The sequence below is a fragment of the Macadamia integrifolia genome, chromosome 6 (genome assembly GCF_013358625.1).
Source record: "Macadamia integrifolia cultivar HAES 741 chromosome 6, SCU_Mint_v3, whole genome shotgun sequence".
Lineage (NCBI taxonomy): Eukaryota > Viridiplantae > Streptophyta > Magnoliopsida > Proteales > Proteaceae > Macadamia > Macadamia integrifolia.
This window is the reverse complement of record NC_056562.1, coordinates 22,877,818-22,893,060: the sequence shown is the minus strand read 5'-3', so window position 1 is coordinate 22,893,060 and position 15,243 is coordinate 22,877,818. Positions and strand designations below refer to the sequence as shown.

Here is a 15,243-nt window from a genome sequence, read left to right as displayed (position 1 = left end):
AAAAAAAAAAAAAAAAAAAGAAGGGTGTGATTAGCAAACCCTATGTTTAAATTTGGCAAATTTAATGAGGGCAAGCTTCCATGATCCGAAGGTTTCTACAGGACCTCTGGTAACTTTTGGTAAATGATTTTTTTGTATCATTTATATGACAAATTAAATTCTAAAATCCACATACATTCCACATGATTTTTGTTATTTTTAGGGGTGCATTAGTTTGATCGCTTAGCACATGCATCCGTTTTCTTGTTTGTGTGGTAGTGTAGTAGTTTGATTATTGGGTTTGTTCTTTTTAATTCAACGAACAAAAGAGGGGCGATGTGCCCGTTTGAAGTGATGAAGGTTAGACCAGAGAATACAAAAGAAAGCACGAAAAAGAAGTCAATCAATTGCTTAAAACAACTGATTGTAGGAAGAAAGGATATTACAGGAAATCAGGCTTAATGGTCCTCTAAGCAAAGCAATCAAGTCGGAAAGCAACTCCTTTTTCACTCAAAAGGAGTACTAAACTTTTGTTGGTTTTGTCAAAAATGAACTCTGCAGAAAAGAATACCTTACCCCAGCTCAAAAAGCCTTTTACTAATAGGGGAAAAAACCTTGAGTACCCTTTTGAGGTTTACACGTCTTTCAATTATGTTCATAGAAGAGGACATGGTGCTCGGCAGGGCAAATCACAAATGCCCATTATATCATACTGGGTACATTGGAGAAGCACCATTACCCTTTACGCAAGTTGATCCGGGATTGGCAGGGAATGAGATGAGTTTGAGCTTTTATTAATGCTTGTTCATGAAGTGCTGGCTACGAGAAGCGAAGGCAGAATGATCGTGGGAATGCTTGATCAGTGAGGAAAGTTGGCTCGAGCGGCTGAAGACGTTGATGCTTGACAACACTTCACAACCCTCTAAAGGTCGTGTATCACCTGTTGGAGGATCAGCCGCTCTATCCTTTCCCTCTGGATTGTGGTCCATCCATCACTTGATCTATGACCACCTTTGCTTGTGCACTTGAGTCTGCTCTATTAGATACTACTTTCGTTACTTGACTTGCACGTTGGTTGTTTGCTCGACCGACGGCCTTTGTTCCAGGAATCATTGATCTTGAATGAACTTGAATTAGTGTGAGGAGGGCAAAAGAGAGAATTTAATTTGTATCCAGTCATGTATTCTGTAGTTACAGTAGATTAATACACAATCTATTAAAAAAAAAAAAAAAAAAATTACTTCTTAATCGTAAAATACTTGCACAAATAGCTATATCAAATAGGAATTGTCGGATTGGATGCATTTATGCGCGTCGAAATTAGATTCTCAAGTGTTTAACCCATTATAGCGTAGTCCTTAACGGCAATGGCGATTCTTGGCCCACACCTCACATTAAACACCATATGGTTTGGACTAAACCAATACATGGCCTGGTCTGATGTTGGAGACATAGAAAGAGAGCAAAAAGCTTGATTAATTCATGGATTCCTCAACTCTTAAACCGAGTCTAGCCAACCTTATTGGGTTTGCCACATGGCAGCTTAGTTGGCATTTCAAAACTATACTCCAAGGTTTGTAATATTTGCCCTAATCCTAACTCAACTTAGTTGGACCGGAAGATGGTCAAACCGTGTGGCCATAGTATTTACTAATTACAGCGTAAAAGGTGTTCCTTCTCTATTTCTGTTATCGGTTCTGCTCTGCTTTCCTGCCGAGATGATGATTGGACTATCACGCGGTGTTCTTGTAGCGTCGGCCACAGTTGACGTTAGATTTAAATTTTCAAATAAGCCCACAACCATTGAAACCAGAAGGAGCCCAAATCAAAGGGAAATAGATTCTTCTCGACTTGTCGTGGAGTCTAAAAGCCTTAATCGGAGAAGATCCTCCAGCTTTACTGGAAGAAGATATAGAGTTTTGATTTTGGAAGAGATGGGTTCGATGGGGATGCAAGAACAATTCGAAGAACAGAGGAAGCCGAGAATTCTATGTCTTCATGGCTTCAGAACGAGTGGTGAGATCATGAAGAAACAGATCCACAAGTGGCCGAAATCTGTTATGGAAAAAATGGATCTTGTCTTCCTCGATGGACCTTTCCCTGCGGAAGGGAAATCTGATGTCGAAGGCATATTCGATCCTCCGTATTACGAGTGGTTCCAATTCGACAAAGTGAGTTAATAGTTTGAACCAAGGAATTTGAATGAAATTGAATTTTAAATTTTGGATTTTCGATTTTGGATTTCGGATTTTGGATTTGAATTCGTTTTTTGGGGGGTTTTAGGATTTCGTGGAGTACAGAAACCTCAACAAATGTCTTGCTTACATCGAAGAGTGTATAATCAAGAACGGACCTATCGATGGTCTTATGGGTTTCTCTCAGGTTTTCCATTTATTCTTCTTCGTTCTTTGAATTTTTTTCTGGGTTTTCTGTGATTTTAGTTTTTTTGATCTGTTGTGTTCTTGACGAGTGTTTCAGGGAGCAATTCTCTCCGCTGCTTTGCCAGGTCTGCAAGGGAAGGTACTTGCTTACTCTGATTCATTTACTCTCTCTTTTTTCCTTCCAAATGTGGTTGAATCTCTGATTTCTGTATTGATTAAAAACAGGGGATGGCTTTGTTGAAGGTTCCTAAGATTAAGTTTCTGATAATAATTGGAGGAGCGAAGTTCAAGTCGGCTTCATTGGCGGAAAAGGCTTATTCCTCTCCCATTGACTGTCCCTCCCTCCACTTTCTCGGTACCTCTTCTTCTTCTTCTTCTCTCTCTCTCTCTCATTTGGACCGGTCAAATTTAAAAGTAAAATGGAGAATTACAAATAAAAGTGGAAAATGATCTAAAATTAATAAGGGTGTTTAGTTTCGGTTGTGTAAATTTTGGTTTTTTTTTTTTTTTTTTTTTCTTTTGTTTTAATTAATTTAATATTTAGCTCACTGTTTCACAAAAGATTTAGGACATTCACCAAGTGATGAAGTTGGCACTTCACAGTGCACACCATTTCATCATAAAGTTCACAAATCCTTATAGGGTTTTGCTACCTTTTTCTAAAAACCTTCATGATACCCCAGCTGTGTATTTAAAGCACCCATGAGGATTCACTATGGTCTTAAGAAAACTCAGTCTGAAAAAATATATTTCACTGTTTGGTATTTTTTCAGACCGAGTTTTGACCAGGTTTATATTCACCAACAAAAGACCCTTCCAAAAGAAATAAAATAAAATAAATAATAATAATAATAATAATAATAATAATAGTATATTCGATTTGAAAATAGGTAATTTGATTTGATTCAATTCAACGATTTTAAAATCAAATAAAATAGATTTCAGATTTTGAAACCAGAATCAAACCGATTTATTTCGAATTGATTTCAATTTTCAATAATGAATTTCAGTTTCAATTTTTTATTTCGGTTCTGAATTGATACCCTTTTTGTAAAACCACTTCTCATCTTTAATTTAGAGGTGTAAGCATGACTGTAAAACATTTTTTATTTTGATTTTGATTTATTATTTTATTATTATTATTATTATTATTAACCCTTTTTATGTGATGCTTTCAAATGGCATTGTTTCAGGTGAGACGGACTTCTTGAAGCCATACGGTATTAAACTGATGGAGTCATTTGTCAACCCAGTAACAATTCATCACCCCAAAGGCCACACAGTGCCCAGGCTTGGTACCTTCCTCTCTCTCTCTCTCTCTCTCTCTCTTGATGATGGAAAAAGATCCTCTCCAACATCAACGACCTTCCATCGATTCATTCAAGGGCTGGGAGAGTTGGAACACGCATCTGCAGGTGTTGGGATGCATGTCCAAGTTTTTCCAACCCTTAGATGATCATTGAAGGGTCAAGTCGTTGGAGAGGAACCAGATTCAAATTTAGTTTCAATTATATGATTTTTTTTTCTCGCTTTTTAACTTCGGTTTAGATGAAAAAAGCTTGGAGTTGATGCTGAGCTTCCTAAAGAGTATTCAGAATAAGTTGTCTACCGGTGAACCTTCCTACAAAGAAGAAGAGAGGGCAGCATTTTGAATTGGATGAACCCCTCCCACTTTCTTTTTCTCCTTGATAGGATTTTTTTTTTTTTTTTTTTTTTTTTTTTTTTTTTTTTTTTTTTTTAAGATAGATCTACATTCTTTATTATTGCTCATGCAGGTAGCAATGCTATACACTTTACGAGTAATCTGGATTTTGTATGTTGTAAATTGTAACCATTATATATTTAAGAGATTTTCTTATTGAAATGTTTTAAATAATTTATAATTGAAAATTTTACATCAACCTCCCCTAATGTTTGGTCTAATTACACCTACCGTCATATTTCATTTATTACATTTCAACCCCTTAGATGTGACACTGATAGTGAGGTTTGAGGTTCCATCGGTTAATTATGCCATATTTTTGATAATGTCCATATTATCCTTCCTTAATATATCTTGACTTTTCTATTTTTTTAATACAAAACCTGATCTTCCATCTCACCTCTTTTTTTTTTTTTTTTTTCAACGATCTTCAAGCTATGAAGTTGACCCCCAAACCTGACTCTGGATGTTCCATTAAATCGATTTTAGGATTTATTTTCTCACCAAATCATTAGGTGTTCAGAGTCTCCAGACTGAAGGGTTTTCAGACCAAACAGAGTCAAAAAAAACAAAGAGTGTTTGTTTGTCCACTGCTGCAATCACCTTGGAACATTGTATTCACATCTTATAACATCACCTATGTAAAAGAGAATTGATTTTATAAAGGAAAAAACTAAAGGAACCTTTTATGGGTTCTTCAGTTCTCATAATAGAGGACTGATCGAGAGCTCTCTATCTGTTCCAAGAAGATCTTAGTTATCCCAACGAAATAATACAAATGCAAATGCACAATTTGTGCATAAAGGGTACAGCAAGTAACTGAAAGAGAGGGAGGAGAGAAGAAGAAACAATATAGAATAGTATGTATGTGTCCCTTAAGATACAATCCTATATATATACCTAAGGAAACATTTACAAGTTTTCAATGTGGGATTAAACTTTAGTTCACATGCTTTTACTAGTACCAAAGAGTTTGAACAAAAAAAGAGACTAATTGTTTTGAAATTTAAACTCCAACACATAAGGGGGTGTTTGGTTCGATAAATCAAATGGTGTATGTATCGGATATAGATGTCAATCTTTTGAGAGACATTCTTCTGAATTGTGTTTCTTATTGAAAAATCGTTTGGTTGCTTTAAGTTCGGTACACGTTTCTTGCCGAAAAACTGTTTGGTTACCCTAAATTTGTATAGTGATTCTTACTGTAAAACTGTTTGATTACCCTAAATCTGTATAATGATTCTTACAGTAAAACTGTTTGGTTACCCTAATCTTATGTAGTGATTCTTCTTATAAAATTATTTAGTTAAACATAAGAGTGGTGAAGTAAAAAATTGTAACCTTTTTTATTATTTTTTATTTATTTCTAAAATTTATATTTTTAAATAATTTAAAAGTAATTTATCTTTCATTTAACAAAATATATATGGTTTTTCCATTAAAAAAAAAAAAATCACCCCACAATTTTGCATTGAAGCAAAATTTGTAGTATGGCTCAAGTATCCACCTCTTTTGACAAAAGAAATGAGAGAGTGAAGATTCTATGGTCATTGACAAACAATACACATTGTTGAAATGTGAACAATTGAACCATGTTGACCCATAATATGATCTTAAAGATGAACTCATATCCTAGCCCTGTAGCCTCCCTGTAATAGAATATATATATATATATATATATATATTTTGGGTTGAATCCTTTAATAGAATTTAACTATGTAGAAAAAGTTATAATTGGCTCTATTCAAATTCATCAGAATTAGCAGTCTTCAGTCTCATGGTAATTAAATTCACCATCTGCTTACCCAAGCACACATTCAAAGCAACTTCTGAGTCATCCACGTGGAAACCTACAAATACAAAACTGTTGTGGCTCAGGAAAGGAAGAAACTTATGATTTATGCTTTCAGACTTTCCAAGGTAAAATATTCTAAAAATAAATATAGAAAAGAAAAGGGAGAGGGGGGGGGGGAGAGAGATGAAAAAGCAGAAGCAAAGGGCAGAAAGAGGTGTGGACTAGTAGCAGTAGTTCCATATCTCAGCATGCCATCAAATAAAAAGCAGGAAACCAGCCTTACTTACATTCCAATCATATTCAATCAGAGAACTAAAAGGAGGCCCCCTCAAGCCCCTACAAAATAGTTAACACCGTAGCTTGTGGGATTTGCCTCAAACCCTACAAATCCCCCCCCCCCCCCCCTTTTTTTCTTTTTTGTGTTATGCAACAAATGGATTTTATCAACTTAAGATGAGAATCAAATTACAATGCCACGAACAAAAGTTTAATACAAACTCCCAAAACAATTTAAAAGTCATAAATTGTTTGGTGGAATTAACAGTCTTCAGTTTCATGCTTGTAATACAAGAGCAGGAAAGAAGGGAGCCAAAGTCCTTTACCAATAGATTAAATGATCCAGTTTCTAAAAATATTAATCAGAATCACAAACCCATCAAGAGTACACCAGGTTTTGGTTTTAGCCCTCTATCTTGTTACTATCATCCCCTCCATTAAGAATGCATCAAAGATAGAAGAGATCATCTCGATTTAATAATAGTGCATAAACAGCATAGCTATTATCATATAACCTTGATTGTTATTACTTCATTCCCTTCTCAAACTCAGCTATTTTCATACCAGCCAAACCATGGCTAAAAAATGTGCTCAAAATAGATGAACCAGCAACCAAGACAACCAAACAAAGTAGTCAAGTAGACAATACTATTGATGGTTGTTATTCCATCCTTGTTCTGTGCATTGTAACCTACAAGTTGAGAGGGAGGATTACACATTCTCAAAAACAAAACAGAATACAGCCATAGTTTTTTATTCAAACAATTAAAATAAAATAAAATAAAATAAATGTTGACAAAATCTACACTTCCCTCCATGACTTCATGGACTTCATTCCGCTCCTCCTCAGATATATCTTTTTGAAGTAGCTGTACCCAAAGAAGTAGACAAACTGTGATATGAAAGATTGCAGGTTCTTGGTCCCAAGCCCTTGGTACAGTGAAAGAACTTGACCACTTGAAATTGCTTCCCACAAAACATCTGAGAGATGCATAAACAAAAGCAATTGAAAAAAAAAAACCATTTAAATGCATAATTTTTGCACTACTAATCTATGTTGTCTTTTAAAAATAAAAATATAGCATAAGGAGGACAGACATCCAATTCTGTTACTTTCCAATAAAACTCATAATACCTTCTTACAGAAGCTTACCAATCACCAGCTGATCAGTTTAAATGAGAGTTCAAAAATAGAGTCAATATTACATCACCAAAATAAGCATTTCAAATGCTTGTCATAAATTCTCCAACCATTTACTCATATTTTGAAACAACACACTAATAATAAGTAAATAAAGTGACACCTCCTCACTCTTGACCACCATATTCGACATTCCTCGTGTAGTGTTCAAACACCTTAAGCTTATCTGCCTCATTGGGCATTTAAGAAGATGGGAGCCAATTCCTTATGTTGCATGAAGAATTGTTTAGCATGCAATTTTTTTATCAAACTCAACTCCTGGAAGTACATCAATGTTAGAACATAAATTTTTTACAAATTCCTTCCGGGGGTCTTGCTTGGCCATCTCCACAATTGCATTGGCTATCACCTTTAAAGGACTACTAACCTTCTCTGCACCTCCTTTCTTCTTCTTCTATTTACGTGTCACCCCTAAACTAGGCCTACCACGGGAATGACTCCTACTTGCATTGGGAGTATAATGGACACTTTCACCAACATTGTCATCAACATCGTCATAATTGTCCATGCTAATGAAATCATCAATTGGAACTGGGATGTAAGGCTGGTCCTCATTGATATCATCAGATGAGTGTGAAGATCTAGCCCCCGATAGCAATTTCATTACGCAGCCAATCGACAACTTGTAGGTGAATGGAAATCACTCTATGCTCTTTCCAAAATCTCTGCTCTTTTGTCTACAAAAAAAAAATGATAATTAACTCTTGAATTGTCAAAATAGTAAACTGTTAACTTTACCTTTAGTTTAAGAAGATATTATGAGTTTTATTGGAAAGTATGTCCATTCTTATCATGTTTCGACAAGTCTTGTCAGTTGTCCAATGATTCGTTGTGTTTCAACGGAGCCACATTGAGGCTCATTATGATAAGGTTGTTTACATAGAAACAGTTTCTTATATTGTTCCACTGCTATAACAACTGCAGTAGCTGCAAGTATTATTACTTTTTTACGCCTCTGAGAATACTCATCGTATTCATCATCACTATCCATTTTTTACGTAAATCTACAATTCAGAATTAAACAAGCACTTCAGAAAACTAGTAATGTATTCATATGCTAGAGGCATGTATGCAAAACCAGAAAATTGTAAAAAAAAAAAAAAAACATTAATTTAACTTGGGCAGATGTTGGCTGAAGCTGCTAGTTAAATATGATTTTTTCACTAGAAGGGGGAGAGAGGGAGACACAGGCTGTGCCTAGCCTTTTCCCATAAAATAAACAGATTTTTTCAAATAAGAAGCCTCTAACCTCTCAGATCACCAATTAAAAAAAAAAACCAAAGTTAAAATTAGAACGCCAATGAAAATTTGAACAAGGAGAAGGCATGACAAGAACTTTATTTGTATCATCAATCAAAATAATACAAAATATTAATCCATGGATAGAACTGAATTAGCAATATCACACCGTTGGGGGACCCAATGATTCCAAAACTACTCATCCAGATTCCAGAAATACCTTGTTCAATGAGCAGCTCAATATACCAATGCTCAGGCTTTCCAATAACAGAATTGAATCAATGTTCCCAAAAAAAAAAAAAAAAAGCATTTCTGCACTAACTCATACAAAATTAAAATTTCAAGTTTGAAGACAATCATTTCGCAAAATCATATGAACACCCATGTTCTAGATTCTGAATACCCTTTTAACTAAACTAAAACAATGAAGCCTCAAATTCAAACAAAACAAAGAAACCCATATGAGGTTTCCAGCTTGAATTCACGCAGACCAATCAGTGAACCTTCCATGTGATAGCAGACCCTGATTAACCGATCCTCATGAACCAAGCTCAAAATGCAAGACAAACACAGAGAGGGAAAGAGAGGAGGAGAAGAATACCAAATCCAATTTTGCAGAGTCACCGGCTGGCTGTAGCAAACGTCGTTGGTGGGAGGGCAGGCTAACCAGAGAACAGATCCAAGCACTTCAATTGCCATTGCTACATATCCATGAATAGAGCATATGAGGTCTAAGTTAAAAAACCTAAAAATAAACTTAAAACACAAAAGAGAGAGTGGTACGTTCTGCCTAACATTACAACCCAATGAAAACATAATAGAGAGCCGTAGGCAGAGAAAGCGAGAGAGAGAGAGAGAGAGAGAGAGAGAGAGAGAGAGAGAGAGAGAGAGAGAGAGAGAGAGAGAGAGAGAGAGAGAGAGAGAGAGAGAGAGAGAGAGGGAAGAGAAAGCGGTAGATTCTGGTTTTAAAAACCTAACCCTACAACTCCATGAAATGGAAATAGAGAGCTTATGGTTTTAAAAACTTAACCCTACAACTCGATGAAATCGAAATAGAGAGAGGTAGATAGAGAAAACGAGAAAGAGTGTGTGAGAGAGAGCTTACCAGTCACCAGCAGTGGACTCTCGGTGAGAGGGTATTTAACAGAGAAAGCTTCATCAAAATATCACGGGTTTAGAGGCCTTAGTAGAACGTCTTCCCACTTTCCCTTTTTATATTAGGTGTTAAATTGGTTGCTCAAATTTGAGTTTTAGTGTTGACATAAACTCAAATTTGGGAGACATCCTTTGTAAAATGGTCATTCATGGGAAGTAGGACCATCACTTATGAGGGTCATCCTAGTGGAACCAAACAACTCCAAAAATTAAGAATTATCATTCTAAAGAATGTCATCTTGAGGATTTACCAAACCAAACACCCCCTAAAAAGTGCCAATTTGGTATCAATATCGAATACAGATATTGAATTATCATACTGAATCTCCGGTTTTGGTATGAAAAAATAATTCTTTTCTCAATATGATACAATATCGATATAAAACAAAATCATTCGGTATACCAGATCATACCAAATTATCGAAACCATAGTGACATTTGTAAGGGAGACATCGATCATCCGTCAAGTCGATATCCATATGGTACCATAATCACCTCTAATTACAGTGGCTGTGTTGAGATGGAGAAACTAACATTGCTCCAGAAGTTGCGTATGTCAGTCGAATCTATGATCCTCGCGTTACACCTTCTCTTTGTTCTTGCTCTAATCGGGTTCAGATTGAAGTGGACAAACATCAATCAACTATCGTCCTTGACCTGTATGCCAAGCTTTCCCCAGTTCTGTCCTTTGACTTGGAGCTTTGAGGAATTTAGCCCCCACTTCAAGCCAGCCTCCACCAGTAGCTTCCACACCTCCATTTTGTGGAGCATTTGCCCCTTGATCTCTAAGATAGAGCAAGCTTTATCGAGTAGCAACTCAGATAAAGGCAAGTGCGTCTTCCCCCCTGTAAGGGAAGACCAGGCGGGAATAGATCTGAAAAAGGACCAAAATACAAATATCATATTATATACCAAATTACTAATTATATATACATAAAAGGAAAAAATAAATAAATAAATAAATATGGCATCAATGTTGCACCAAGACTGTATTCATACCAAATGAAAATCGTATATTTACCGAATCAAAACCGTATCGTACCAAATTTTTCTGATATGGTATGATTTCGGTATCTACTCTTGGTTGTTGTACAATACCAAAACTATACCATATATTAAATATTGTATTATTTGACACCCTTAGATTGCACCGAGTATATAGAAAGAACCTAATTATACATTTCCTCCAATTATCTTTTAAATCGTACACACTAACAATCCACTAGTCTCAAACTCTCACCCCTCAAAGGAAGACTAAATAACCAAATATAACACTGGGAGTAAACATCAAGTTGGTAACTTAGACCATTTAGACCATGTACATACATTTACACCCCAAAACAAAGGTATAAAAATTCTCTGCCACACTACACTGGTGCGATCAGAGTTTGGACGACTAAGAACACCTTGGGGTGTGTGCCTGAATGCTCCCAAACATCTAGATCCTCGCCGCACCGATGCAATGCGGCCGAGAATAATTGCTCAAAACAGAGAGCCTTGATGAGGACTAGGAAGAAAAGAGCCTATATCTTACAAGATTAAGTGAATAACGAAAATTGTGTGTAGCCAACATTACTGGTTTGCTAAATGACAGCTTAGTTGACACTTCAAAACCATAGCCCAACCCCATCACATGTGAAAGGTTTAGAATATTTGCCCTAGAAATACCTAACTTATCCTAACTCAGCTCGGTTGGACCGGAAGATGGTCAAACTGTGTGGTTATAGGTTTATTTACTAATTAGTTCCTCCTCTACAGTCCAGGTTTTCCATTCCTTCCGAGTCAATGATTGGTCGCGCGGTGTTCTTGTGACGTCGGCCTCAGCTGACGTTGGATTTAGTCAAAGTCAAAGGGGATTTGATTCTTCTGGACTTGTCGTGGAATATAAAAAGCTTAATCCAAGGAGATCCTCCAGCTTTATTGGAGGAAGATACAGATTTTTAATTTGATTTTGGAAGAGATGGGTTCGATGGGGATGGAAGAGCATTTCGAAGATCAGAGGAAGCCGAGAATTCTGTGTCTTCATGGCTTTAGAACGAGTGGTGAGATCATGAAGAAACAAGTCCACAAGTGGCCGAAATCGGTTCTAGAAAAGATGGATCTTGTCTTCCTCGATGCACCTTTCCCTGCGGAAGGGAAATCTGATCTTGAAGGCGTATTCGATCCTCCTTACTACGAATGGTTTCAATTCGAGAAAGTAAGTTAATAGATTTAAGTACTGAGCGAATTTTGAATTTTGAATTTTGAGTTTTGAATTCTTTTTTCTGGGGTTTAGGGTTTCTTGGAGTACAGAAACTTCAATAAGTGTCTTGCTTACATCGAAGAGTGTATAATCAAGCACGGACCTATCGATGGTCTCATGGGTTTCTCTCAGGTTTTCATTTTTCTTTCTTGTTTCTGAGATTCTTTTTTTTTTTCCTGGGTTTTCTGTGATTTTTGGTTTTTTTTTTTTTTTTTTTTGATCGGTTCTGTTCATGACGACTGTTTCAGGGAGCACTTCTCTCCGGTGCTTTGCCAGGTCTGCAGGAAAAGGTGCCTACTGTGATTTTTTTTTTTTTTTCTCCAAATTGAGAATTGAAACCAAAGGTTCAAATCTGATTGAATCTCTGGTTTTTTTTCATTGATTAAATTTTTTTATAAAAATCTGAGGAAAAAAAAACAGGGGATGGCTCTGAGGAAGGTCCCGAAGATAAAGTTTTTGATAATAATTGGAGGAGCGAACGTCAGGGTGGCTTCAGTGGCGGAAAAAGCTTATTCCTCTCCCATTGAATGCCCCTCCCTCCACTTTCTCGGTACTTACCTCTCTCTCTCTCTCTCTCTCTCTATATATATATATATATATATAAATAATCAACACATGTCCCAATCACATTTGGAAGGATCAAATTAAATAGTAAGATTCAAAGTTTGGGTGAAGAGGCTACTCTGCCTTGTAGGCTTGAAAGTTGCGAGATTGTGTTGCATACACCTAGACACATGGGGAACTAAAGCCAGGGATACGCATATTTGCACAATCAGATTTCACTTCTCCATGTGCCTAGTTCTATACAACACAACCATGGATTCACGTCTTTTCACAATCAGATTTCACTTTTCCATGTGTCTAGTTCTATACAACACCACTGTGTGGTTTTCTTTTTTCCCTTAAAAGAGATTTCCAAATAAAACAAAAAATGATGTAAAACTAAGGGTGCCATAATCATTTGGTTTTATTTTGGTTTTTGGGTTTAGTTTTGGCCCATTCAAAGACAACATATGGCAATCATAACATGGTTTCATTATTGGTATTGTATCAATTGTATCGTATAAGTATCAATTGAGTCCGATCCCCAATTTATGATAGATCCGGATTGATAATTCATATCGTTTTAGGCGTAAAATAGTAAAAAAAATTATACTTTTATAAAAAGCAAGGGCAAAACTGATCGCTTCACGCCAATCCGATCTGATCCAGACCAATATTGGATTAGTATCGACAAATACTAATAATGATACCGATACCGTCCCCTAAATCCATGAACCAAAGTGCACAGATCATATTTTCCAAATGAGAATCGATTTACTATGGTTTTGATTTTTCCTTTTGGTGGCTCCCAAGCTTTAAAAAAATATAATAATAATAATAATAATAATAATAAATAAATAAAAAATAACACTTGGTGGAGACATAATAAACCAATATTTTTGTTGATTCCAGATTTTGAAACTAGAACCAAACCAAATATTTTTTGACTCTGGATTTTGATTCTAAATTGATACCCCTTACATCTCATCTTTAAATTGTGTTTGGTAGCCAATGGAAGAAAAGAAAAAAGTACAATTTGTACTTATTTTTCTTAGTTTAAGAATTTCCCTTTGTGCCTGAAGAGAATAATCAGTTTTTGAATTTCAAAATTCCCCATTATGAAGTTTTGTTTTGCTCAAAAAAAAAAAATCTTGCCAAAAACACAAGAAAACTTGAGAAAATACAAAAAAAAAATTCTTTTCTTCTCTTCTATTAGTAATCAAACATAGATATTTTTTTTTTTTTTCTCACCATTTCATTTCTTTTCATCTCTTTTCTTTTCCTTTCTCTTTTCTTTTCGTCTCTTGACTACCAAATATAGCCTTAAGTTAGTTGGGAGTTATAAGTATAACTATTGATGACGAAGTGGTAAGAAAGATATGCAATTGGTTGGGTTGGATACTTGAATTCTAGCATGACTGTAGATATATAGACCCATGTGGGAAACAATAACCTGTGTAGCCGACCCTTGTAGGGAATGTTCCTGGGTGATGTTCTATTTTTACAGCTAAAACATACCTTTTTTATCATCTTTTACTTCATTGTTGCACTCTTATATCATATATTTCTTTTATTTTGATGATCAAATTGGATTTTTATAGCTGACCCTATTTAGTTGGCATAAGATTATGATTATTATTGTTATAAATGTAACTTAATAGCTATTTTGATGTGATTGCTTCAAAACGGCATTGTTTCAGGCGAGACAGACTTCTTGAAGCCAAGGGGTATTAAACTGTTGGAGTCATTCGTCAACCCCGTAACAATTTATCATCCCAAAGGCCACACAGTGCCCAGGCTTGGTACTCTCTCTCTCTCTCTTGATGACAGGTTTAGTCTGAATATTATTTGATTTTTTTTTCCCGTTCAGATGAGAATAGCTTGGAGAAGATGCTGAGCTTCCTAGAGAGGATTCAAAATAAGTTGTCTGCTAATGAGCATTCCTCTCTCTATCTCTCTCTGTCTCTCTCTCGATTGATGACTTTGGTCTGAATATTATTTGATTTTTCTCTTTTCTTCTTTGGTTCAAAAGAGAAAAGCTTGGATTCAATGTAAGTTTTCTACTGATAAACCTCCCTACAAAGAAGAAGTAGAGAAGACAGCAGTTTGAGTTTTCTTCTGTCTTTAGATAACCCAACTAACTGGCTGGGGTACATAGGCAGGGCCCGCAGGGGTGGGGAGGGGGTGTGGGATATGTACATATAGGGTTAATCTCTATTCTTTGTTAGTTTGCCCGCTCCCCCTTCCTTTTTCTCTTTGGTAGGTGTTTTGTTTTTCTTCTTCTAAAGATGCATGTGGCAAAGCTATCCACTTTATGAGTAGCTTTTTCAAGGCTTTATATGCTTGTAACCATTGTATAGCAAAGGGATTTTCTTATTGAAATGTGTCAAATAATTAATAATTTTATTTATTTTTTTATCTTTGTAATATCATTTTTTTTTAAAGACGATAAATAAATCATGTCATTTCATATGTGTACTTGAACTATGTCCAAGATAACAACTTTTGATAATGACAAAATAGTAAATCACTTTCAAATTATTTTTTGAAAATCATATTTTACCCTTGACTTATAGAATTTATACGAAAGAAAAAAAAAAAAAAAACCAAATCAAAAGAAGGTGCCAGATAATTTATGAACTACGTGAGTAATGTGGTATTATCTTAGCTATTGCAGGGTCTGGAGATGGGTATATGTAAGCTATCTTACCCTCAATTTTTATGGAGAGG

At 35.6% G+C, this 15,243-nt stretch overlaps 2 protein-coding genes across 3 annotated transcripts; both read left to right on the top strand.

Annotated features, from left to right (window-relative positions):
• The first annotated feature begins 21 nt into the window (after positions 1 to 21).
• LOC122081555 (esterase OVCA2-like) lies at positions 22 to 4,236 on the top strand. Its single transcript, XM_042648732.1, has 6 exons — positions 22 to 2,150; positions 2,263 to 2,361; positions 2,458 to 2,499; positions 2,586 to 2,715; positions 3,554 to 3,655; positions 3,909 to 4,236. Exons 1-6 carry the CDS (start codon positions 1,698 to 1,700, stop codon positions 4,010 to 4,012), a joined length of 930 nt encoding a protein of 309 aa, XP_042504666.1. The 5' UTR covers positions 22 to 1,697; the 3' UTR covers positions 4,013 to 4,236.
• Positions 4,237 to 11,531: 7,295 nt separating this feature from the next.
• Positions 11,532 to 14,887, top strand: LOC122081574 (esterase OVCA2-like). Of its 2 annotated transcripts, XM_042648750.1 has the most exons (6): positions 11,537 to 11,925; positions 12,004 to 12,102; positions 12,219 to 12,260; positions 12,391 to 12,520; positions 14,214 to 14,315; positions 14,384 to 14,887. In XM_042648750.1, exons 1-6 carry the CDS (start codon positions 11,689 to 11,691, stop codon positions 14,503 to 14,505), a joined length of 732 nt encoding a protein of 243 aa, XP_042504684.1. In that variant the 5' UTR covers positions 11,537 to 11,688; the 3' UTR covers positions 14,506 to 14,887. The 2 variants fall into 2 exon arrangements, with proteins under 2 accessions (XP_042504685.1, XP_042504684.1); XM_042648751.1 differs by lacking the exon at positions 12,004 to 12,102 and having other exon boundaries at positions 11,532 to 11,925.
• Positions 14,888 to 15,243: the final 356 nt, after the last annotated feature.